This window comes from Brachionichthys hirsutus, chromosome 7 (assembly GCF_040956055.1).
Source record: "Brachionichthys hirsutus isolate HB-005 chromosome 7, CSIRO-AGI_Bhir_v1, whole genome shotgun sequence".
Taxonomy (NCBI): domain Eukaryota; kingdom Metazoa; phylum Chordata; class Actinopteri; order Lophiiformes; family Brachionichthyidae; genus Brachionichthys; species Brachionichthys hirsutus.
Window position 1 is genome coordinate 952,312 of NC_090903.1, and position 26,286 is coordinate 978,597.

At 45.8% G+C, this 26,286-nt stretch overlaps 1 protein-coding gene across 1 annotated transcript in view; it reads right to left on the bottom strand.

The window, feature by feature from the left end:
* LOC137895978 (cilia- and flagella-associated protein 46) overlaps positions 1-26,286 on the bottom strand; it is a 73,686-nt gene that overhangs the window by 42,162 nt on the left and 5,238 nt on the right. The window contains 20 exon segments of the mRNA XM_068741506.1: positions 74-209; positions 702-768; positions 2,097-2,262; positions 2,907-3,038; positions 3,676-3,842; positions 3,933-4,043; positions 4,914-5,105; positions 5,559-5,760; positions 7,343-7,555; positions 7,776-7,888; positions 8,414-8,532; positions 8,900-9,036; positions 12,903-12,975; positions 13,448-13,565; positions 13,789-14,014; positions 19,780-19,970; positions 22,380-22,478; positions 23,981-24,080; positions 24,795-24,944; positions 25,986-26,080. Of these exon segments, the coding sequence (XP_068597607.1) occupies positions 74-209; positions 702-768; positions 2,097-2,262; positions 2,907-3,038; positions 3,676-3,842; positions 3,933-4,043; positions 4,914-5,105; positions 5,559-5,760; positions 7,343-7,555; positions 7,776-7,888; positions 8,414-8,532; positions 8,900-9,036; positions 12,903-12,975; positions 13,448-13,565; positions 13,789-14,014; positions 19,780-19,970; positions 22,380-22,478; positions 23,981-24,080; positions 24,795-24,944; positions 25,986-26,080 (2,807 nt within the window).

The following is a 26,286-nucleotide window of genomic DNA, read 5'->3' on the forward strand; positions in this document are numbered from 1 at the left end:
TATGGTCTTGTGTTTTACTCACAGTTTGTCTCTGCTGCAGGACATGTCTCTATTGTCTTGTGTTTGTACTCACAGTCTGTCTCTGCTGCAGGACATGTCCCTCACGGCTTGGTCCAACAGACGCAGAGCTCCGTCCCAGTCCTCTTTGTCAGCGTGGACGAGGAGCAGCAAACCGTAAAGCTTTCGTCTCAGCGTTAGATCCGCTTCAGCTACATCCAGATGTACAGAAACGAATACATTTACACTGTTCCCTAATAGTTTAAATCTAGAATTTAAAATAATAGTAATAATTATTTTAGAGGGGTCTAACAAACATTGACAATTTAAAACATTTATTGATGAAGTTAGAATTTCTAATATCTGTGTTAGTTTTGGATATTTATAGTTTAAGCAAAGCCTGTATAATAGAGATGAGTATTGCAGTATTGTATTACTATTATCTTGCTGCACTGTGTTTGTACTCTGTAATAATGACTCAACAATATTCATGTGTATGCACTAAAAACACTTCCCTTCCCTCTTCACAGTACTGAGGCCCGTCAGACATCAGGTTCTGGGTTCAGATCCAGATGAGGACCTGAGACCTCTGTCTGAAGTTTACAGGCTCTCCAGCCTGAGGTGAATGTGGGACCCTATAGTCCCCTGGGGCAGATGCCCCCCCGAACCCTACATGTGTTTTAAAGGGTCCTTGAACTGCTCACCCGGGACTTGATGTTTGGGACTTGGAAGAGGCGGAGCTCTCCAGGCCAGCGAGCTGCTGCTCTGCTCCTGAAACGTAAAGGAAAGGATTCACTGTGTCCTTCTACCAAGGTGAAAGGTCACACGGTGACCCTGCGGCCCTGCCCCCTTAGCTGCCCCCCCACAGCTAGTAATAATGACCATTAATTCTTGTTGGGCATTTTCACAGGAATGTAAAATATGCATTCGTGATGATTCTGCGTACTTCTGAAGGTTACGTGATTCTGAATTCCTGCTGCGATTCCCAACGTTTCCTGAACATTTCATCCAGATGCATCCAGAACGTTTTCAGTTGTCTTGCTAACGAAAGCACAGCCTCCTGGGGGGGGTAAATACTACGGTACCCCCCCCCCCCCCACCCCACTGGTGCCTGTTGTCACCCTGGCCGAGGTTCCGAGCAAGCCACGGTGACACACTACAGTTTACTCCAGCTGTGGTGTGAACAGAACCAGAACCACGTTGACTTGATCGAGTCGCAGGACATGAACGTTCACGCCCGACTCTCTTCTGGCGTGATCTGCTGTTCATGTTTTGCCGTATTTCAGTCAGCGCACAATATGAATACTGATACGGGCCGTCCGCTCCCTATATGACCGGTACCAGAGCTCGGCCCGCAGTAAGTCGGACCTATTTCCAGTGCGGGTTGGACTCCGTCAGGGCTGCCCTTTGTCACCGATTCTGTTCAGAACCTTTATGGACAGAATTTCTAGGTGCAGCCGGGGCGTTGAGGGGGTTCGGTTTGGTGACCTCAGGATTGGGTCGCTGCTTTTTGCAGACGACGTGATCCTGTTGGCTTCATCAGGCCACGCCCTCCAGCTCTCACTGGATCGGTTCCAGCCGCATGTGAAGCGGCCGGGATGAGAATCAGCACCTCTAAATCCGAGGCCATGGTTCTCAGCCGGAAAAGGGTGGAGTGCACCCTCCAGGTCGGGGAGGAGATCCTGCCCCAAGTGGAGGAGTTCAAGTACCTCGGGGTCTTGTTCACGAGTGAGGGAAGAATGGAGCGGGAGATCGACAGAGAACGAGATCCCGGGTACAAGGGGCTGAAATGAGCTTCCTCCGTGGGGGGGCGGGGCTCTCCCTTAGAGATCGGGTGAGAAGCTCAGTCATCCGGGAGGAGCTCGGAGTAGAGCTGCGTCCGGATGAGGAGGCTCGGGTGTCTTTTTTTCTTTACCTTTATTGTCCATCAACGTGGAATATTTGCTTGGAATGGTCGAAACATTGGATGAAAAGCTTTGGATGAATGTTGCTGACATTATAATTAAACTAAAGAGAGGAGCTCTGAGTGATCGTATTCACTCCTAAGCCTAAAGCAAGCCGCACAGCAAAGACACAATTCACGTGCATGAAGTCCATACGTGCACGTGCTTCCTGTTGGTATGGAGCAGGGCCGCGAGGAGCTTCTCCAGGGGCTGCTGGAGCAGCAGCCTCCCCTCTGGAGTCTGAGTGAAGGGGAGACAAGCGTTCCAGTAATGGCTGACAGCGGCAGCACACAGCGCCGGGTGGGCGGCCCTTTCTGCATAACTGTGGAAAACACCAAGAGCACAGAGCACATCGGGAGGAGTGAAGGCAGAGAGACACACAGAACAAGAGAGAGAGCATGGAGTGAAGGCAGAGAGACACACAGAACAAGAGAGAGAGGATGGAGTGAAGGCAGAGAGACACACAGAACAAGAGAGAGAGCATGGTGTGAAGGCAGAGAGACACACAGAACAAGAGAGAGAGCATGGAGTGAACGCAGAGAGACACACAGAACAAGAGAGAGAGGATGGAGTGAAGGCAGAGAGACACACAGAACAAGAGAGAGAGCATGGAGTGAAGGCAGAGAGACACACAGAACAAGAGAGAGAGGATGGAGTGAAGGCAGAGAGACACACAGAACAAGAGAGAGAGCATGGAGTGAAGGCAGAGAGACACACAGAACAAGAGAGAGAGCATGGAGTGAAGGCAGAGAGACACACAGAACAAGAGAGAGAGCATGGAGTGAAGGCAGAGAGACACACAGAACAAGAGAGAGAGCATGGAGTGAAGGCAGAGAGACACACAGAACAAGAGAGAGAGGACGGTGCAACGCAGAGAGACACACAGAACAAGAGAGAGAGCATGGAGTGAAGGCAGAGAGACACACAGAACAAGAGAGAGAGGATGGTGCAACGCGGGAATGTCACCTGACGCCGGACAGAAGGAAACCCAGAGCCCGTCTGTAAGCGGGTAGATCTCCAGCGCACGTCTGGACCAGACTCAGCCCCCTGAGAGAGCAGGCGCTGCTCAACAGCTCGCTCACTGCAGCCGGGCCGTAGCTGGGGGGGCAAGGAGGGGCAACAGCTGCTAAAGGCAATCAATACTCATTCAGGTACGGAACTGAGACACAAGCAACGCAACGCGCAACTGTTCGGCCGCCTGCTCACGACACGCTGGAAAGCAGCGAGCCAATCGAGTGGACGGCAGGTTCTGAGGCCCCGCCCACGACGTCTCCTCCGATGCGTTCCGTATCACGGCGTGCTAATTTAAGAGGGGGGACTTGCTGGCCCCCTACACACCAGAAACATGCAGCACTCATCAATATGCCCCCCTCTCATCTGCCCATCTCATCTGCCCCACCTCATCTGCCCCATCTCATCTGCCCCCATCTCATCTGCCCCCATCTCATCTGCCCCACCTCATCTGCCCCATCTCATCTGCCCCCATCTCATCTGCCCCCCTCTCATCTGCCCATCTCATCTGCCCCACCTCATCTGCCCCATCTCATCTGCCCCCATCTCATCTGCCCCACCTCATCTGCCCCACCTCATCTGCCCCATCTCATCTGCCCCCTCTCATCTGCCCCACCTCATCTGCCCCATCTCATCTGCCCCATCTCATCTGCCCCATCTCATCTGCCCCATCTCATCTGCCCCATCTGATCTGCCCCCCAGCAGCAGCGGTTTCTGAACTCACAAAGCCCGAGGCCCTGCTTGAAGGCCCTCTAGCTGCAGAGCTCTGTCGGTGCAGCTCAACACTGAGCTGTGGTCGTCAGCGTGGTGGCAGAAAACGGCGAGCTGGCACCACACCTGCAGCTCCACCACGGCGTCGGCCCAGCGACACTCTGATGCCTTGCTCACCAGCTATCGGGTTGGAGAAGCAAACAGGCAGGTCCAGGATTCTGGAAGCAGAGAGCCATTCTCTGGGTCGTGGGACAATGTCCCGGTACGTACTTCGGAGAGGCTGGGGACACAGAGCTCCACGTGCCGCGGGTTTCCGTTGGACCGCAGCATCTCCAGTCCAACCAGGACACGCGTGGACGCCGACGACTCGTCGTCCTCGCGCTGCAGTAGGAGAACGAGCGCATCGATCACGTACGATCAATGATCGACTCATGAAGGATAAAGCCACTTTGATATGAACACTGCATTTCTGAATGAGACTATTCGGATTAGGCTGAAGGGATAACTCGAGGAAATGGTTGTCACAGCAACGGAATGGTCCTTTGTGCAGCTGGGTTGGGGTTCGTCCAAAGACAAATGCTTTGAAGAGGACCGTTGTTTATCGTCTGTCAAGCTCTGGAGTAATTCCCACCGGACATACGAGAACTGAATAGCGCCTCAGGATGCATTTAAATACGCGAGCATGGAATTAAAAGACCGAACGTATGACTGTAATATCGCCCTAACGCTTCTGAAACACGTCTGTGATGTTTATAATCTATTAGTCCTTTTCTGCTCTTACATTATCGTTGTTCAGTGAGCTGTGATGCTACGTGTCGTGTTGTCGTTCTGTGTGGCAGCTAAACAATAGACAATAAAGTACGGTTTATCAGCCCCAGCCGCAGATAAACCTGATATAATTAGAAATGGTGAGATGATAATTATTCTCAGGACAGCCCTTCTTTGATCATCTGCTGTAGCTCCGAAGTTATTTCGTCTTAATTTCCTCCAGTCGTTTTCTGGGGCTTCATGACATCAGGCCGATAAAAACAGACTCAAGTGATGCCGAATGATCAGCGAGCGATGAGGAATGATGAGGAAGAGGAAAAAGTAGCCGATAGTCTGCCTCCCCAGAGAGCGGGCCGCACCTTAAACCCTCCCCCAGGCCCCCTGACCACAGCCCCCAGTCGACTGATGAACGTTTCCAAACGTCTCGCATTGAGCAAACATCAAACATGAAGCGCTTTGAAAGGCTTTCTTCCGGCCTGGTACCTCATCTGCAGCTTCCCGGGAGCCTGTCTGCTGCTGCTGGAGCCTTTTGGTTCGCACCCATGTGGCCAAAACGTGTTTCCTCGCTGCGATGGTGACGTGCGCTGGGACGCCGGCGTTTAACGTGTGCAGGGCGGAGTCACAGAGCTGGGAGGAAGTGCAGAAAGAGATGTCAGCCTGGTTAGTGGCGTCGGTCTGCGGAGGGTAAAGGATCAAGTACACAGACCTCCTTACGGAACATGACAGGCATGTTTCAGGATTCTGTTTCAGCTTGAAAGACATTTCTGTTGAATTTTTGTTTATTAATTTTGCTATTTAATCTTTGCAGGATAATCTGTCATTTCAGATTACGAGGTACTTTGGTACATTGGTTAGTACATTGGTTAGTACATTGGTTTCTAGGCCCTGGAGTAATACTAAATCATTCCTGTATTAAACTCTAATTCTAATTCGTTTCTACTCACAGTATCTGGGGCCAGACGCTTTTTAGTAACGATATGAATCTAGTGATTTCTGCAGCTGTGGCTCAGCGGGCTGGAAATCGGGTTGGTTCGAGTCACAGCCCAATCTGAACGTGGGCCGGAGAGGCGCCAGTCTACCTCTGGAGCGCTGCCGAAGCACCGCTGAGCAAGGCACACACTGTCGTACCTCTTTTGCCTTGTGCACGTCCTGCGGGCCAGCGGGCTCTGGAGGCTCTCTGCTCACGCTGACGGCTTTGTCCTTTCCCTTCCCAGCTTTGTCTTGCGTCTCGTCTCCTGGCCGGTCTGGCTTAACGGCATCCGGCCGCGCACGCGGCTGGCCCAACCCCCGGGCCACGGCGTCGCACAGCAGAGCAAACAGAACACGGTTCCTGAGAAGTCATGACAGAGACGCTGGTCACTGGCATTACCGGAGAAAACAAGAACTGCAGGTTGGGCTCAAAGGCCATTCGTTAAACCGTTCAGACACGAGTCCTTTCTGAATGGAAAGCGTTTTGTCCGTGTCTGTCAAAACAAGGACAAAACGTACATTGGTCCAAATTCCAAAATTCACATGATCATTGCTCGGCTATGAGCTGCTTTCATAAAGCCTCTCTTCTGCTTCCTAAGAAGAACAAAGAACTTGTTTTCTGAGTGAGCTAAAGTTATCTAGAGAAGAATGACTTGAGTCAAATTTGAGGAGACTAAAATTGTTTTCAGAAGAGAGGAATGTTTGTGTGAGGTTAGCAACCTCATACAAACCACATTGTAGGAGCCAGGTGGGCAATAGTTCTGGGCAACATGGCAACGTGGGTCAGGCTGAAGGAGAATAACTGACCAACGGGTTCAAGATGCGTGTGCAAGAGGAAGTGATGAGACCTCGACACACGATCAGGGAAGCTCCAACGCCCCCTGTGGTCCGTGTTTAAGGGTCGTCTTCCTTTTCTGACTGAGACATGGCATGTTTTAAAATGATGGACGGCTGAGAGACAGTGGTGAGGACAGCCATGATGGACGGCTTAGAGACAGTGGTGAGGACAGCCATGATGGACGGCCTAGAGACAGTGGTGAGGACAGCCATGATGGACGGCTTAGAGACAGTGGTGAGGACAGCCATGATGGACGCTTAGAGACAGTGGTGAGGACAGCCATGATGGACGGCTTAGAGACAGTGGTGAGGACAGCCATGATGGACGGCTTAGAGACAGTGGTGAGGACAGCCATGATGGACGCTTAGAGACAGTGGTGAGGACAGCCATGATGGACGGCTTAGAGACAGTGGTGAGGACAGGCACGATGGACAACTTAGAGACAGTGGTGAGGACAGCCATGATGGACGCTTAGAGACAGTGGTGAGGACAGCCACGATGGACGGCTTAGAGACAGTGTCTCTTAGAAAAGGACAGGAGGCGGAGCTAGAAGTGGAGGAGATGAAGATGCTGAGGTTCTCCTTGGGAGTGTCCAGGTTGGACAGGATTAGAAATGAGACAATAAGAGGGACAGTGAAGGTTAGACGATTTGGAGACAAGGTCAGAGAGAAAGTCAGGAGAAGAGACATGGACGTAGTGAGGGAGGACATGAGAGTGGCTGGTGTTGGGGAGGACGATGCAAAGGACAGGGTGAAGTGGAGAACGTTGGGTTGCTGTGGCGACCCCTCAGGGGACACGCTGAAAGAACAGCAATCGTAGGATTGTCTCGTCCTGTTTTCTGCTAAAATGTCTTCTGTCCTCAAGTTCTCCAGCACTGAGAGAACATTTTGAACAGCAGATGAAACAGTCGTCTACCTTGTAATTAAATCGAGTATCGTTACCAGAGATGTTGAGCTTTAGTGATTTAGTTCTAATAATTATCTAAAGAGATTCTAACCCACTGAAGACCAAAACCTTTCAAATGAAGAGCGACAGCAAGAAATGACTTCCATTGATCGACGGAGGAGAGTCCGTCTGGATCTGATACACCTGCTGGTTCAGGTACCCGTAGAGTCCGCTCCTCTGGACGATGTCCACCAGCGGCTGGAAGGTAGGAAGCAAGCGTAGGTACTCCCCAGCTGCCAGCAGGTGCCTGCTGTGGTTCCACAGGTACACGGCTGCGTTCTCAACCAGCCACAGCTCCCTGATCTCTGCTCCGAGCTCTGCTGCTCGCAAAACGCTGCGAGTGGCGTGGTCAGACAGAGCCTGGATCCAGCCTCTGGGGGAGACGGGGGGAGACGGGGGAGACGGGGGAGACGGGGGAGACGGGGGAGACGGGGGGAGACGGGGGGAGGCAGAGACAGGTGTGTTTTACTGTGAGAGAGGAGCCACATATCGTACACACAGGTGTGTACTGCACCAGCACCTGTCCAGCTGAAAACGCATGGACGTTCAAAGTACTCCTGTTACTGCACGTGTGCATACATATTGTGTTTCACCTGTAAACGAGCCGGTGTGGATCCTCGTCAGACACACAAACGTCTGGAGCTCCCGTGGGGACAGCAGGGCCGTTAAGGTGCACCCCCTCTGTTCGCAGCTTTTGGATGGTGGCCTGGTTGAGACAAAACATATACATTATAAAAGCTGGCTTCCAACTTCATATGAAATGAGAGCGAAGACATCCAAATGTCACAGAAGATTAAAAACAACAGAAAGACTTGTGGACAGAGGAAGGAAACACACAGAACTGTCATCTTCCTTTTCTGACTGAGACATGGCGTATTTTAAAATGAAGAAGCAGGAAATGGGGCCCATGTGGCATGAAATAAAGAGGGACACAAGAGATGAGCATGTCTAGAGACTAAAGGTTCAAGCGCTTCAGTTTCTCCAGGGACTGACGAGTTGTCTGTGTTTTCTGCCAAGTTGCTATTGAGTTATCTTCAGAGTATTACAGAACTGCAAGCTTGATGAAAATATACTGCTCAACTATAAGATCGTCTTCATCGTCTCATGACGCTCGCAGTAGCTGATTTTCATATATCTTTGATTCTAAAGTCTAAACCATATTTCTTAACCGCTCCTATAAGAATGTGGACATTCTCCATCTGTGTATTCAGGGGCGTGAGCGAGTACACACCTCAGCGCTGATGAAGTAGATTTCAGCGAGGAGGAGCAGGAAGTCCTTCCTGTTGGCTCGGCTTCCGTTGTCACCGTGACGACAGTCTGCGCAGCTCTCACCCGCCGAGCATTTGCATTCTGTAAGCGTGAATGAATGTGCCGTGTGAATGTACTCGTGTGAATGTACTCGTGTGAATGTACTCGTGTGAATGTACTCGTGTGAATGTACTCGTGTGAATGTACTCGTGTGAATGTACTCGTGTGAATGTACTCGTGTGAATGTACTCGTGTGAATGTACTCGTGTAACACCGTTAGCACGAACAAAACTCTCGATACTCCCCGTGTATTTTATTGTGACTCAAATCTATATACCGAACAATTCTGATTTACAAAATTATAACCTTGCAAAGAAATTAAAGCAGTTCTACCAGCAGCAGTTATACATGTAAGCCTGTAGTTTCTCTATAGAAATACTTGTACTATTATCCTTTCCTAAAAAATGACTCATCATCTTACTCTCAGATTTGGGAATTTTCAATCTCTTGTCATCAAACTGTAGACAGAATCGGCAAGCTGCTCGGCACACGTCCCAAACGTCCCGTTTGCTGGCTGTCTTCACCAGTGTTGCCCACAACGTCACTCTGAAAGAGACAGAATAAGAGAGGGTTGCTATTTAACTCGCTGCATACCTCAGTTTTATTTAGATTAATAACAGCAAGATTGCCGATGACTCAGCACTCCTGATTTTGGGAGAGGACAAAGTGCAGGTTGAGGAGGCTCTCAGCTCTGAGGTCACCAGAATCCGTACTTGGCTTACGGATAACAAACTGTCACTACATCTTGGTAAAACAGAATCTATTCTTTTTGGGTCTAAACACTCTCTGCGTGAGATAAATGTTAATGATTTCAAGGTCACAGTCGATAATACAGTAATCTCCAGCAAAGAAGAGATTACCTATTTGGGCTGTGTTCTTGACAAATACCTGTCTGGTGATAGTATGGCAACTAAGGTGATCAAAAAAGTCAATCAGAGAACAGGATTTTTGGGCAGAATGTCTGCTTTTGTCTCCGGACGCTTGCTGGAGCCTCGTTCAGCCCCTCTTTGACTATGCTAGCACCTCCTGGTATTCAAACATCAAAGTGTCCCTGAAAACCAGGCTCCAAACCTCCCAAAACAAACTGATTGGGCTACTCCTCAATCTGGGGCCCATGACCCACCTTCTTCCTGGACATTTTGCTAGCCTAAAATGGCTCAGGGTAGAAGACAGGGTTAAACAACTCAAAATGGGATTGGCATTTAAAATAGTCAATGCAGCTCTGCCCTCAGTCCCCTCAATCCCTGCATACCTGAATAAACACATCCACAGATTTAGTGACACCCACAGCCACAACACTAGAGGGAGCTCAAACAACAACCTGATTACCCCCTCCTACAGGACTAACATGGGTAAATCATCTTTTTACAATACTGCCCCCTAAGGGTGGAACTGTTTGACTCCTGCCCTCAAAACATGCACCTCTTTGGCCTCCTTCAAAACGGCCCTAAAAATACACCTTTCAGGGGGACAGAAACGGAGATAGTCATCACGACTCTCTCCGGATCAACCCCCCCCCCACCCACCCTTTTTTTTGTCCACCTACGTTGCACATATTAAGTGTCTTTTTAATTTATTGTTATTTTGCATCAATTGAGTAATTTAATATTAGTTTTATTTGTATTTTTAAATGTCGATGATTTATGTATGATTTAAGAAATGCTCCTCTTAGACAGGATGTGTGACTGTACTTGTACTGTAATACATGCTACTGTGTGACTGTACTTGTACTGTAATACATGCTACTGTGTGACTGTACTTGTACTGTAATACATGCTACTGTTTGACTGTACTTGTACTGTAATACATGCTACTGTTTGACTGTACTTGTACTGTAATACATGCTACTGTTTGACTGTACTTGTACTGTAATACATGCTACTGTTTGACTGTACTTGTACTGTAATATATACTACTGTTTACTGTACTTGTACTGTAATATATACTACTGTTTACTGTACTTGTACTGTAATACAAGCTACTGTTTGACTGTACTTGTACTGTAATACATGCTACTGTGTGACTGTACTTGTACTGTAATACATGCTACTGTTTGACTGTACTTGTACTGTAATACATGCTACTGTGTGACTGTACTTGTACTGTAATACATGCTACTGTTTGACTGTACTTGTACTGTAATACATGCTACTGTTTGACTGTACTTGTACTGTAATATATACTACTGTTTACTGTACTTGTACTGTAATACAAGCTACTGTTTGACTGTACTTGTACTGTAATACAAGCTACTGTTTGACTGTACTTGTACTGTAATACATGCTACTGTTTGACTGTACTTGTACTGTAATACATGCTACTGTTTGACTGTACTTGTACTGTAATATATACTACTGTTTACTGTACTTGTACTGTAATACAAGCTACTGTTTGACTGTACTTGTACTGTAATACATGCTACTGTGTGACTGTACTTGTACTGTAATACATGCTACTGTTTGACTGTACTTGTACTGTAATACATGCTACTGTTTGACTGTACTTGTACTGTAATATATACTACTGTTTACTGTACTTGTACTGTAATACATGCTACTGTGTGACTGTACTTGTACTGTAATACATGCTACTGTTTGACTGTACTTGTACTGTAATACATGCTACTGTGACTGTACTTGTACTGTAATACATGCTACTGTTTGACTGTACTTGTACTGTAATATATACTACTGTTTACTGTACTTGTACTGTAATACAAGCTACTGTTTGACTGTACTTGTACTGTAATACATGCTACTGTGTGACTGTACTTGTACTGTAATACATGCTACTGTTTGACTGTACTTGTACTGTAATACATGATACTGTGTGACTGTACTTGTACTGTAATACATGATACTGTGTGACTGTACTTGTACTGTAATACATGCTACTGTTTGACTGTACTTGTACTGTAATACATGCTACTGTTTGACTGTACTTGTACTGTAATATATACTACTGTTTACTGTACTTGTACTGTAATATATACTACTGTTTACTGTACTTGTACTGTAATACAAGCTACTGTTTGACTGTACTTGTACTGTAATACATGCTACTGTGTGACTGTACTTGTACTGTAATACATGCTACTGTGTGACTGTACTTGTACTGTAATACATGCTACTGTGTGACTGTACTTGTACTGTAATACATGCTACTGTTTGACTGTACTTGTACTGTAATACATGCTACTTTTTGACTGTACTCTAACATTCTATCTCAAAAATAGATTTATCATGAACACGTACAAACTGAAATCTATCAGATAAATATGATCTAAACCAGTTCAATGCAGATCCTCTAACACCAACAGATTGTTCCAGCCTCTGTAACAGAATCTGATGATCTATTGTGTCAAAGGCTGCACTGAGATCTAATAAAATAAGCACGGAGACAAGTCCATTATCAGACGCTATTAAAGGTCATTGGTGACTTTAACTAATGCTGTCTCTGTGCTATGATGAGCTCTGAAACACGACTGGAAAACCTCAAATAACTGATTATCTTGTAAGAATTCACACAGCTGACTGGAAACTGCTTTCTCTAGAAGCTTTGACAGGAATGGAAGGTTTGAAATTGGCCGATAGTTAGCCGAGACATCAGGATCCAATGTTGGTTTTTTGAGAAGCGGTTTAATGACTGCTGTTTTAAAGACTTGGGTACATAGCCTGTGAGTAAAGATAGATTAATCGTATTTAGCAAAGCAATACTGATTGAGGGGAAGACTTCTTTAAGTAGCTTAGTTGGGACCGGGTCTAAGAGACAAGTGCACAGTTTAGATGAGGCAACAGCCACACTTAGTTGCTGCAAGTTAATGGGGGTGAAGCCATCCAAGCAACTATCAAGAGTAACAGTCGTATCTCTGCTTCCATCACTCAGGGAGGGGTCAATGCCACACGAAGGCAGACGCTGATGAACGTCGTTCCTAACAATAAAGCTCAGTTTCTGGATTCCCCTTTTCCTGTCGGGCTCTTGGGTTCTCACCGGACGTCGACTGTCCCCCAGTCCACATATAATGTGCTCAATACCAGCAATGGTAAATACAAATGAATGATGAGACCATTGCGTATTTAATGCTGATCCTTGTTTGGTCCCAAGCCTTGAGCTCTCCTCGCATCAAAATGTCTGCTCTGCACTTTTAGCACTTTTAGTAGTTTTCATCACTATATAATTTATGTTTATTTGTTGTTTCTTTTGTTTGGCACTTTCCCTTGGAATTCCATCAGCCCTTAGTTTTTTCTTGAATCATCTTTACACTCAGAGTAGTGTTTTAGTTCTCTTGCTCTTTGCATCTTTCCTTTGCGTTGAATGAATATTTATCATGTGTTCATCAAACTGCCGTACAGCTTGGTCACTCTGCAACGGTCACCATCAACAGATGTGAACCCTCAAAGACAAGCACGCACCTGTTCATGTTGCTCGCATGAGCTCCTTGTATGGGCAGGTGCCTGGCCGCCGCCGGTCCGGACCCAGGACGACCTAAACCGTTGTTGGAACACCAGACACAGGTCAAAGTTTGCTTCCTTTCCTCTCATCAATCAAACTGTACAACAGAAGTCTACTTGTTCCATTTCACAACTCTTTAGGATCAAATGACATTTTTGTGATTGATAGAACTTTGAGTAACTGTCCATCACGTTGCACAATGACAGTCTCATATGAAGCCTTTCCTGTAAGAAAAAGGAACTGTGAAAGTAAGCAGCACATACAGACAAAAGTGGAATTAGATTAGGCAAATAACAAAAACGTGCTACAAAAAGACAAAGGAGCGATTGATCAATCAGCATAAACTTTAGGCCTAAACGCTCCTCTGCCTTGGTGATAAACTTGAGCTTTCAAACCCGCATGTGGGAGTGGCATGTGCCAATAAACGTCGATGCAGGTGATTTTAGTGAAATGCATGATTCCTAGTGCAGATAAGTTGCTTAGAAAATACAAAAATAATTTGTACTTTGGGGGCTGCTGTCTGCATCAAGCGCCATTTGGAAATCATCGGATGCTAAAAGGACACCAACAGCAACCAAAATGGGACGAACATCCGTCCTGTCTTGGGGTTTCCCGTCCCTCACCTGAGAAAGAGAGCCAAAGGTTGTCTTTCGGACCGGATGATGTGATAATTCTGCCTGTCAGACATCCAAACAGTCTGGCATACAACTGGAAAGCGGATGTGTTTGCCGTGAACATGCAATGATGCCGTTCTCTTCTCCTCTTCATGTGTACAGTTACATTATCTTGCATTTTCCAGCTTTCTGGAATTGTAAGATGTCACGTTGACACAGATAGAATGAAAACCTGCTGAAGAAGCATGGCGGCTTTGTCTTCGGCCTGGGATGGCATGTGGTGAACGGCCCTTCTGAGCTGCAGGCGATGGAACGCTGCCGCCAGGCGACCGTGTTGCGTTCCGTTGTCCAGCTGCGTGGCTTTCTGGAGGTGAGTCAACGACGCCTCGAGGCAGCCCTCCTCCTCCTCAATCGCTGCCAGCTCGGAGCGGATCTGACAGCGCATCTCCAGCAGCGTACTGTGAAAGTAAGACACAAGCACTTCCATCATCACATCCACCGAGAGACGGGGCACACCCAGAATGAGTCGCCAGCGCATCACTGGGCCACACAGAGAGAGACAACCGTTCACGCACAAATTCATACACGATGGAAACTTTGGATGGATCAATTCTCCTGAATTACACGTCTTTGGAGATACAACACTTAAAAAAATAATAATTTGCAGGTTGGAAAAAATGGCAAACAAAACTCATAATAATGTGATTTTTGTTGATTACAATCTACAACATTGTTAATATAGGTGCAAAGAAGAATATATGTTCCGCATTGTTAAGCGCACCCACTAAATGTAAAAATATTTTATACATATATACGCTGCACCTGTCTATAAGTGTCCACGTTGTAACATGAGATATTTAGACGTAAATATTTTCTTTTCCTTTTAACTTTTTAATTAAATGAATGCTTTTATTTATGCCATAGGCGTACTGCTAAACAGGCTGTGTGTGCATGACGCGTAAAATGACTGAAGGATTTAGTGAGTGTGTTTCATTGGTCTGATGTGAAGAGGCTAAATGTATTGCCGTCATTTTTAACCTGTAGAAATCAATAAATTAGTTGCATTGTTGTTAAAGCCGCAGGGTTCAAAGCATGGGGGGACACGTGTCGGCTTATAGTCGGCAAAATACAGAATAGATATATGCAGCTGGATGGCTCAGTGGGAACCTGAGGCAAGACCTTTCACGTGATACCTCGGAATGACATGGGAAAGACCGACCAGTGGCTGGAAAAGGCAGGACTGAAAGGCAGGACTAAGGCACTCATCATGGGAGGACAAGAACAGGCTCTAAACACAAGATCAATAGAGACCGGGGTGGACCACACCAGACAGGACCTCAGGTGCAGGCTGTGCAAAGAAGCCCCTGAGACAGTGCAGCACATCACAGCAGGGGGTAAGATGCTGGCAGGCAAGGCATGCATGGAACGACACAACCAGGTAGCATAGTGTGCAGGAACATCTGTACCGAGTACGGACTGGAGACCCCAGAGTCAAGATGGAGGACACCTCCAAAGGGGGTCGAGAACAGTCAAGCCAAGATCCTGTGGGACGTCCAGATCCACATGAACAAACTGGTGATGTCCAACCAGCCTGACATGGTGGTGGTGGTGGTGGATAAACATCAGAAGACAGCGGTAGTGATGGACGTAGCAATCCAGCGTGACAGAACATCAGGAAGAAAGAACACCAAAACCTGGAGAAACACCAAGAGGTGAAGGAAGAGCTGGAAAACATTTGGGTGTGGAGGCAACCGTGGCTCCAGTAGTGATGGGGGCAGTAGGGGCAATAACCCCCAAGCTGGGTGCATGACTCCAGTAGTGATTGGGGTACTAGGGGCAGTAACCCCCAAGCTGGGCGCATGGCTCCAGTAGTGATTGGGGCACTAGGGGCAATAACCCCCAAGCTGGATGCATGGCTCCAGCAGTGATTGGGGCACTAGGGGCAATAACCCCCAAGCTGGGTGCATGACTCCAGTAGTGATTGGGGCACTAGGGGCAATAACCCCAAAGCTGGATGCATGGCTCCAGTAGTGATTGGGGCACTAGGGGCAATAACCCCCAAGCTGGGTGCATGGCTCCAGTAGTGATTGGGGCAATAGGGGCAATAACCCCCAAGCTGGGTGCATGGCTCCAATAATGATTGGGGCACAAGGGGCAATAACCCCCAAGCTGGATGCATGGCTCCAGTAGTGATTGGGGCACGAGGGGCAATAACCCCCAAGCTGGGTGCATGGCTCCAGTAATGATTGGGGCACGAGGGGCAATAACCCCCAAGCTGGGTGCATGGCTCCAGTAATGATTGGGGCACTAGGGGCAATAACCCCCAAGCTGGGTGCATGGCTCCAGTAGTGATCGGGGCACTAGGGGCAATAACCCCAAAGCTGGGTGCATGGCTCCAGTAATGATTGGGGCACTAGGGGCAATAACCCCAAAGCTGGGTGCATGGCTCCAGTAATGATTGGGGCACGAGTGGCAATAACCCCCAAGCTGGGTGCATGGCTCCAGTAGTGATCGGGGCACTAGGGGCCGACATCTCCCTCAAGAAGAGTGCAGTCCGAGGGACAGCTAAGATCCTCAAGCTCCCAGGCCTCCGGTAGAGGACCCAGGCTTGAAGGAGACACCCTCCCGCCCGGGGGGGCGCGACAACAGTAATTTGAATATATACAGTAATACCTTGACATATGAGCACTTTGAAATAGGAGTGTTCCGAGACACGAGCCAACCCGCAAGCAACATTTTACTTTGAGACACGAGCAACTTCCAGATGTTGCTGCTAAATGGCTGAGCGCTGCGCGTGCTCCAAGCACACTGTTGTGTTCCCATTATTTATGTGTATTTATTTATTATCTGTGAGTATTGCTTATATGTGATGGGTTAACAGAAAGCGAGTTGTACAGATGGCGGTGAGAAGAAAAGACGATGATGACGATGGAGATGAAGCAGGAAATTATGCATCAACATGGTAAGGGCTTTGGTACACCAGTAGCAGCGGAGTACATCGACGATGTGTACAATCCTCAACAGAAGGATGCTATCAAGAACACAAAGCCTTCCACAAAGTTTATGTACGAGTACCTGTAAGGTACAATTACTGTATAAAGTGTCTAAGTACCGTCCAACTCTTTCCCCTCCCTCCTACTCACACTGCTCACCGCCGTTAGCCGCTCTCGTCTGTCTCGAAGGTAAAGCTCATCATAAAACCACCTTTTATACTACAGTAATACCATATCTTTATAGCAATTAAAAAGGTTTTTTTTCACCGTTGATTTGACTGCCGGAACGGAACAGATTAAATTGTTTTTAGTTATTTTTATATGGGAAAAATGAACTTGACATACGAGTGATTTGAGTTACGAGGTCTGTCCAGGAACGAATTATACTCGTATGTGAAGGTATTACTGTATATACATATACATATATGATTCTGTGTACAGTTGTGTCCGTGCTTTCATCTTTTTAAAGGCAGAAAGGTTCATGATGACCATTCTTGAATTTGATGAGTCATCTTTGAAGCTCTGTTTTTAAGTTGTTGGTTTTTTTCCGACTCAACGAAACCAGCCGTTAATGATGGTGAGTTTATTTTACTGACTGGTTTCCTGATTGGCTGACTGGTTCGGTGTGACATTTGTCTTCATTTTCTCAAGTCTGGATGGTTTTAGTTTTTTCTGCACCGACACTTACGTTCATGTTTTTAGCCCGTATCTTCCTAAATGAAGCATCCATTTCTCATTTTGAATTGTAGCTATTTTATTTCCTAAATGAAGCATCCATTTCTCATTTTGAATTGTAGCTATTTTATTTCCTAAATGAAGCATCCATTTCTCATTTTGAATTGTAGCTATTTTATTTCCTAAATGAAGCATCCATTTCTCATTTTGAATTGTAGCTATTTTATTTCCTAAATGAAGCATCCATTTCTCATATTGAATTGTAGCTATTTTATTTCCTAAATGAAGCATCCATTTCTCATTTTGAATTGTAGCTATTTTATTTCCTAAATGAAGCATCCATTTCTCATTTTGAATTGTAGCTATTTTATTTCCTAAATGAAGCATCCATTTCTCATTTTGAATTGTAGCTATTTTATTTCCTAAATGAAGCATCCATTTCTCATTTTGAATTGTAGCTATTTTATTTCCTAAATGAAGCATCCATTTCTCATATTGAATTGTAGCTATTTCATTTCCTAAGTGAAGCATCCATTTCTCATATTGAATTGTAGCTATTTTATTTCCTAAATGAAGCATCCATTTCTCATATTGAATTGTAGCTATTTTATTTCCTAAATGAAGCATCCATTTCTCATTTTGAATTGTAGCTATTTTATTTCCTAAATGAAGCATCCATTTCTCATTTTGAATTGTAGCTATTTTATTTCCTAAATGAAGCATCCATTTCTCATATTGAATTGTAGCTATTTCATTTCCTAAGTGAAGCATCCATTTCTCATATTGAATTGTAGCTATTTTATTTCCTAAATGAAGCATCCATTTCTCATTTTGAATTGTAGCTATTTCATTTCCTAAATGAAGCATCCATTTCTCATATTGAATTGTAGCTATTTTATTTCCTAAATGAAGCATCCATTTCTCATATTGAATTGTAGCTATTTTATTTCCTAAATGAAGCATCCATTTCTCATATTGAATTGTAGCTATTTTATTTCCTAAATGAAGCATCCATTTCTCATATTGAATTGTAGCTATTTTATTTCCTAAATGAAGCATCCATTTCTCATATTGAATTGTAGCTATTTTATTTCCTAAATGAAGCATCCATTTCTCATATTGAATTGTAGCTATTTTATTTCCTAAATGAAGCAGCCATTTCTCATATTGAATTGTAGCTATTTTATTTCGTTAGTGAAACATCCATTTCTCATATTGAATTGTAGCTATTTTACTTCCTAAATGAAGCATCCATTTCTCATATTGAATTGTAGCTATTTTATTTCCTAAATGAAGCATCCATTTCTCATATTGAATTGTAGCTATTTTATTTCCTAAATGAAGCAGCCATTTCTCATATTGAATTGTAGCTATTTTATTTCCTAAATGAAGCATCCATTTCTCATATTGAATTGTAGCTATTTTATTTCCTAAATGAAGCATCCATTTCTCATATTGAATTGTAGCTATTTTATTTCCTAAATGAAGCATCCATTTCTCATGTTGAATTGTAGCTATTTTATTTCCTAAATGAAGCATCCATTTCTCATATTGAATTGTAGCTATTTTATTTCCTAAATGAAGCATCCATTTCTCATTTTGAATTGTAGCTATTTTATTTCCTAAATGAAGCATCCATTTCTCATTTTGAATTGTAGCTATTTTATTTCCTAAATGAAGCATCCATTTCTCATTTTGAATTGTAGCTATTTTATTTCCTAAATGAAGCATCCATTTCTCATATTGAATTGTAGCTATTTTATTTCCTAAATGAAGCATCCATATCTCATGTTGAATTGTAGCTACTTTATTTCCTAAATGAAGCATCCATTTCTCATGTTGAATTGTAGCTATTTTATTTCCTAAATGAAGCATCCATTTCTCATGTTGAATTGTAGCTATTTTATTTCCTAAATGAAGCATCCATTTCTCATATTGAATTGTAGCTATTTTATTTCCTAAATGAAGCATCCATTTCTCATTTTGAATTGTAGCTATTTTATTTCCTAAATGAAGCATCCATATCTCATGTTGAATTGTAGCTACTTTATTTCCTAAATGAAGCATCCATTTCTCATGTTGAATTGTAGCTATTTTATTTCCTAAATGAAGCATCCATTTCTCATGTTGAATTGTAGCTATTTTATTTCCTAAATGAAGCATCCATTTCTCATTTTGAATTGTAGCTATTTTATTTCCTAAATGAAGCATCCATTTCTCATTTTGAATTGTAGCTATTTTATTTCCTAAATGAAGCATCCATTTCTCATATTGAATTGTAGCTATTTTATTTCCTAAATGAAGCATCCATTTCTCATTTTGAATTGTAGCTATTTTATTTCCTAAATGAAGCATCCATTTCTCATATTGAATTGTAGCTACTTTATTTCCTAAATGAAGCATCCATTTCTCATGTTGAATTGTAGCTATTTTATTTCCTAAATGAAGCATCCATTTCTCATATTGAATTGTAGCTATTTTATTTCCTAAATGAAGCATCCATTTCTCATATTGAATTGTAGCTATTTTATGCTGAATTTGAAGAAGCAGCAAACCTTTGAATGTCTTCAAGTACTTGGGCGACTTTGAGCAAAGGTATCTTGACGCATTTCCTGAGGTCAGGCTGCAGCAGGGGCAGACAGACGCTCCATGCGGTCGCACACACGGCCTGCATGGCCGCAGGGTCCCCCCCCCTCACTGCAGTCTGCAGCCACCGATCCAGCTGGTGGAGCTCCTTCAGTTGGGCCTGTGGGGCAACAACAGATTGTGTCCTGTAGCAATATCTGCACAACACTCACACTCATGGATTCATTTACAGAGGATTCATGCTGCCAATGCTGCATCTACAACATGAGAACATGAGAACATGAGACATATTCCGGACCGTAAGTTGCACCTTGTTCGTAGTGTGGCTGGTTTGACTTTGCACAGTAAACCCTGAGCTGTGCTCGGCTCTGACTGAAGTATGTTTAGGGTAACTGGGTGTGGGGGTGATTTCTGGAGACTGGGTGGGGGTGATTTCTGGAGACTGGGTGTGGGGGTGATTTCTGGAGACTGGGTGTGGGGGTGATTTCTGGAGACTGGGTGTGGGGGTGATTTCTGGAGACTGGGTGGGGGTGAGTCTGGAGACTGGGTGTGGGGGTGAGTCTGGAGACTGGGTGTGGGGGTGATTTCTGGAGACTGGGTGTGGGGGTGATTTCTGGAGACTGGGTGTGGGGGTGATTTCTGGAGACTGGGTGTGGGGGTGATTTCTGGAGACTGGGTGTGGGGGTGATTTCTGGAGACTGGGTGTGGGGGTGATTTCTGGAGACTGGGTGGGGGTGAGTCTGGAGACTGGGTGTGGGGGTGAGTCTGGAGACTGGGTGTGGGGGTGATTTCTGGAGACTGGGTGTGGGGGTGATTTCTGGAGACTGGGTGTGGGGGTGAGTCTGGAGACTGGGTGTGGGGGTGATTTCTGGAGACTGGGTGTGGGGGTGATTTCTGGAGACTGGGTGTGGGGGTGAGTCTGGAGACTGGGTGTGGGGGTGAGTCTGGAGACTGGGTGTGGGGGTGATTTCTGGAGACTGGGTGTGGGGGTGATTTCTGGAGACTGGGTGGGGGTGATTTCTGGAGACTGGGTGTGGGGGTGAGTCTGGAGACACGGCGCTTCATCTTCACCCAGAGTTGGAGGAATCGTTCAGAAGGTACTCCGAGGATGAAGAAGTGGATTTTCTTTTGTCAGGAATGAAAAAGAACTTACGGTAAATACTGTCTTTGTCTGAACAAAAGAAAATCCACCGCTGACATTAAGATATAATCAAATAAAAACGCTTTTAGATTGTTGTGCTTACGACACTGAAAGTGTTTTGTTTTTGCTTGCGCAAAATAACTTCCCAAAGAAGAGCGACTTATACTTATACTCAGCAACGTATAGTCCGGAAAATACGGTACACGATCCTTCTTGCCTCAAGATTCAAGGTGAATTTCTTTTTAACAGACTGTGGTTGGGATATTTGAAATATTCCAGATACACCAATCGCTTAAAGGGAACCCTGATTGGTCTAAAGATGCAGCCACAGACCTCGATGTAAACACAAATATAACAACATTTCTTATAAGCTATAAAATCTGTTTGTTTACAACATAAATTGATGCATGGGGGCCGCCATGTTTTCTCGTGCACAATGCATTCTGGGTAGATGACGTCAGATGGCTGCAGCCCAGCTATGCACAGCAAACATAAGCAATGGGCTGCACTTTATAGCGTTTCTCCACCGTCATGGTGCCATAGAGCGTTACAATTTGGCCTCGCGTTCACCCATTCACACTCCAGTGATCACTGGACGAGCCTCTCTGCCGACTGAGCCGCAGCCCCCCCAATAAGGCAACGCAACGCAAGGCAACGCAACGCAAGGCAACGCAACGCAAGGCAACGCAACGCAACGCAAGGCAACGCAACAACAAGTCTGCGAATCCAAACTAAAGGCCGCACTGCACAGCATTTTGTAGTTTCCAGTCTAAAGGGAATCCTGAAAGCGAGGTACGCCTCCATAGCTTTCCTCATGAAAGTAAGTTCAGAAAACAGGGGGGGGGGGGGAAAGAGATCAGCTGCCCAAAGACCCGCGGCTGGGGGCTGGTCATTTTAGCTCCGATGCATTCAAGGACTTTCATTGCCCTCAGATCAGAGAGCTCATCGATGAGCCTGGTATAAACGAGGACTAGAACCAAACGCATGTTCCCTCTGATGACCCTTCCTGTTCTTGTCCCCTATCCGGGGTTGGGGGACACAGGGGAGATCCGTCCATGGCTGAGCCCCCCCCCCCCCCCCCGGGGTTAACTCCCTTAACTCTAACACTAGAAGCCCGCTGTTAGCTCGCTAGCTGCTCCAATCACAGCTCAGACATACGCATCTGATGTCACACCCAGAATGCATTGTGACGTAAACAACAATGGATGCAGAATAAGTTGATCCAAACACGTAACAAATGTAGATATTTTAATCTCATAGTTAGAGCTAGCATGCCATCGTAGTCGTGGCTCCCTTTAGGCAATGGACTGGTCCTGAAGGGAGGACAATGGAGGGGACATGAGGGGACATTCCAGATGGTCCACATTGAATCAGAGACCATATTCACACTGTTGCGTTTCGCTGCTTATCGAACATGAGACTGAGCACCTCCACGCCGGCGTTGGACTCGTCCTCCGTCTTTGTCTCTCTCTTCAGGAGATTCATTTCACAGGTGACACATTCCATCGTTATTCGTTGGCCAAAGCTCTAAAAGACAAATACATGATTTGAAGCATCAGCATTGAATGAGATGAGATCGTTCAATTCTGAGTATACTGCATTGCTATTTATTTCTACATACATATATATATATATATATATATTGTCCATCGTCTACTGCTGAGCAGGAGACGGACTGAAAGAGGTGGATCTTGATCTGCAGATAAAGTTGTTTTGTTGTTTTCATTTCAAATATTTGTTCCTTTTTGTTACATTAGCATTTAAAGGTCCGATATTCTACCTTATTGCTGCAGGACAGCGTCCCTCATTTCTGTCTCACACAGATGCTGCAGGACAGCGTCCCTCATTTCTGTCTCAAACAGATGCTGCAGGACAGCGTCCCTCATTTCTGTCTCAAACAGATGCTGCAGGACAGCGTCCCTCATTTCTGTCTCAAACAGATGCTGCAGGACAGCGTCCCTCATTTCTGTCTCAAACAGATGCTGCAGGACAGCGTCCCTCATTTCTGTCTCAAGCAGATGCTGCAGGACAGCGTCCCTCATTTCTGTCTCACACAGATGCTGCAGGACAGCGTCCCTCATTTCTGTCTCAGATGCTGCAGGACAGCGTCCCTCATTTCTGTCTCAAACAGATGCTGCAGGACAGCGTCCCTCATTTCTGTCTCAAACAGATGCTGCAGGACAGCGTCCCTCATTTCTGTCTCAAACAGATGCTGCAGGACAGCGTCTCTCATTTCTGTCTCAAACAGATGCTGCAGGACAGCGTCCCTCATTTCTGTCTCAAACAGATGCTGCAGGACAGCGTCCCTCATTTCTGTCTCAAACAGATGCTGCAGGACAGCGTCCCTCATTTCTGTCTCAAACAGATGCTGCAGGACAGCGTCTCTCATTTCTGTCTCAAACAGATGCTGCAGGACAGCGTCCCTCATTTCTGTCTCAAACAGATGCTGCAGGACAGCGTCTCTCATTTCTGTCTCAGATGCTGCAGGACAGCGTCCCTCTTTTCTGTCTCAGATGCTGCAGGACAGCGTCCCTCTTTTCTGTCTCAGATGCTGCAGGACAGCGTCCCTCTTTTCTGTCTCAGATGCTGCAGGACAGCGCTGCCATGTTTCATTACTTGCTCTCAGAACTACCCAAAGTACGCAGGATTGACTGGAATGTTTAGTTTAATCGTTTTTGGGTTGGTAACGACCCGAAACCACCAAATCAGATTTTATGAACATTTTTATAACATTTTATTAACATTTTATTAACTTTTTCCACAATGCGTGCCTCCGTTTCACTCCCTCCGTTACTCTGAGCAGCACCCTCGCTGTCCCTGGTTTTATTGTAGCTTCTGATCACGATGCTAGCTTGGTGCAGGTCTGTTCTCCATCCCAGTTCAAAGCCACGGCCCCTTTAGCTCTTGAGCATGTGCTCAGCTAACTGATCTCTGCACCGGCTAGTGCTTGTTTATGGGGGGGGGGGGGGGTCTTTTATTGCACTTAGAACATGGAGCCATGAGGTCTCAAAGGAAAACCGTCCACTCACAGCCTCTCCCGCCGACTTGAGCTCCTTCAAACAGCCGGCGGCTACTTGGTGATGCTTCGCTAGCAACGCCAGCGCGGCTAACTCCAGGAGGAAGGCAGCTCTGTGAAGGTGAGATAAAGCACAAGGTCCAAAGCTCAGAACATTCAGGGCAGTAGCCTGAGCCGTGCAGGGAGAGGCTAGAGAGGCTAGAGAGGCTAGAGAGCGCTAGAGAGGCTAGAGAGCGCTAAAGAGGCTAGAGAGGCTAGAGAGCGCTAGAGAGGCTAGAGAGGCTAGAGAGCGCTAGAGAGGCTAGAGAGCGCTAGAGAGGCTAGAGAGCGCTAAAGAGGCTAGAGAGGCTAGAGAGCGCTAGAGAGGCTAGAGAGCGCTAGAGAGCGCTAGAGAGCGCTAGAGAGGCTAGAGAGGCTAGAGAGCGCTAGAGAGCGCTAGAGAGGCTAGAGAGGCTAGAGAGCGCTAGAGAGGCTAGAGAGCGCTAGAGAGCGCTAGAGAGCGCTAGAGAGGCTAGAGAGGCTAGAGAGCGCTAGAGAGCGCTAGAGAGGCTAGAGAGGCTAGAGAGCGCTAGAGAGGCTAGAGAGCGCTAGAGAGCGCTAGAGAGCGCTAGAGAGGCTAGAGAGCGCTAGAGAGGCTAGAGAGCGCTAGAGAGCGCTAGAGAGGCTAGAGAGGCTAGAGAGGCTAGAGAGGCTAGAGAGGCTAGAGAGCGCTAGAGAGCGCTAGAGAGGCTAGAGAGGCTAGAGAGCGCTAGAGAGCGCTAGAGAGCGCTAGAGAGGCTAGAGAGCGCCAGAGAGGCTAGAGAGCGCTAGAGAGCGCCAGAGGACACCTGTCAGCCGGCCGTCGGGGGCTGGGCTCCGCTGGCTCCGCTGGCTCCGCTGGCTCCGCTGGCTTCCTGGATGTTTGGTCCACCAGCAGATGGAAAACGTGTTCCAGCTCCTCTTTAGTTGAAACATCGTCAGAACCGTCTTCCATTCTGCTACAAACAAAGCAGAATACGTGTATATATGTGTATATGTACGTGTATATGTACGTGTATATACGTGTATATGTACGTGTATATGTACGTGTATATACGTGTATATGTACGTGTATATGTACGTGTATATACGTGTATATGTATGTGTATATACGTGTATATGTACGTGTATATGTACGTGTATATACGTGTATATGTACGTGTATATACGTGTATATACGTGTATATATACGTGTATATACGTGTATATGTACGTGTATATACGTGTATATATACGTGTATATACGTGTATATGTACGTGTATATACGTGTATATACGTGTATATGTACGTGTATATACGTGTATATATACGTGTATATACGTGTATATGTACGTGTATATACGTGTATATACGTGTATATATACGTGTATATACGTGTATATGTACGTGTATATACGTGTATATGTACGTGTATATACGTGTATATACGTGTATATATACGTGTATATGTACGTGTATATGTACGTGTATATACGTGTATATGTACGTGTATATACGTGTATATGTACGTGTATATATACGTGTATATGTACGTGTATATACGTGTATATGTACGTGTATATGTACGTGTATATGTACGTGTATATACGTGTATATATACGTGTATATGTACGTGTATATGTACGTGTATATACGTGTATATGTATGTGTATATACGTGTATATACGTGTATATATACGTGTATATACGTGTATATGTACGTGTATATACGTGTATATGTACGTGTATATACGTGTATATACGTGTATATGTACGTGTATATACGTGTATATGTACGTGTATATGAATGCGTAATCAATCCGGCATCGGGGGGCCACAGAGAGACACACCGCCGTTCACGCACACACCAGAACCCGGAGAAAGCCCACGTGGAGAGAACACAGATTCGTACCCGGGACCTTCCTGCTGTGAGGCGACAGCGCTAACCACTACACCGTATTCTTGTACACGAGCAAACATCACGAAAGCAGATGGAGGAATCCAGAAAGAGCTTCCGTACCTTTGAAGTGTTTGCATTTTGTGAATGACGGCGAGGCTCGTGCTGCTCCTGCTCCGTTCCAGGAGGACGGCGTCCTCTGCCAGCTTGTGCTGCACCTCAACGAGCAGAGCAGAGGACGACTGTTAGTCACCGACCATCAAAGGCCTCTTTGATCAAGTGTGAGAATAGATCAGCCCCATTCTGGAACAGCGCGTCAGTCAGAGCTCAATCAGCACCTCTAGCTGTGATCTGCTGCCTCTCACTATTTAAGGCTGCTATTTTAACGTGTTTAATGTATTTGCTCATCTTTATGCTCCATTTT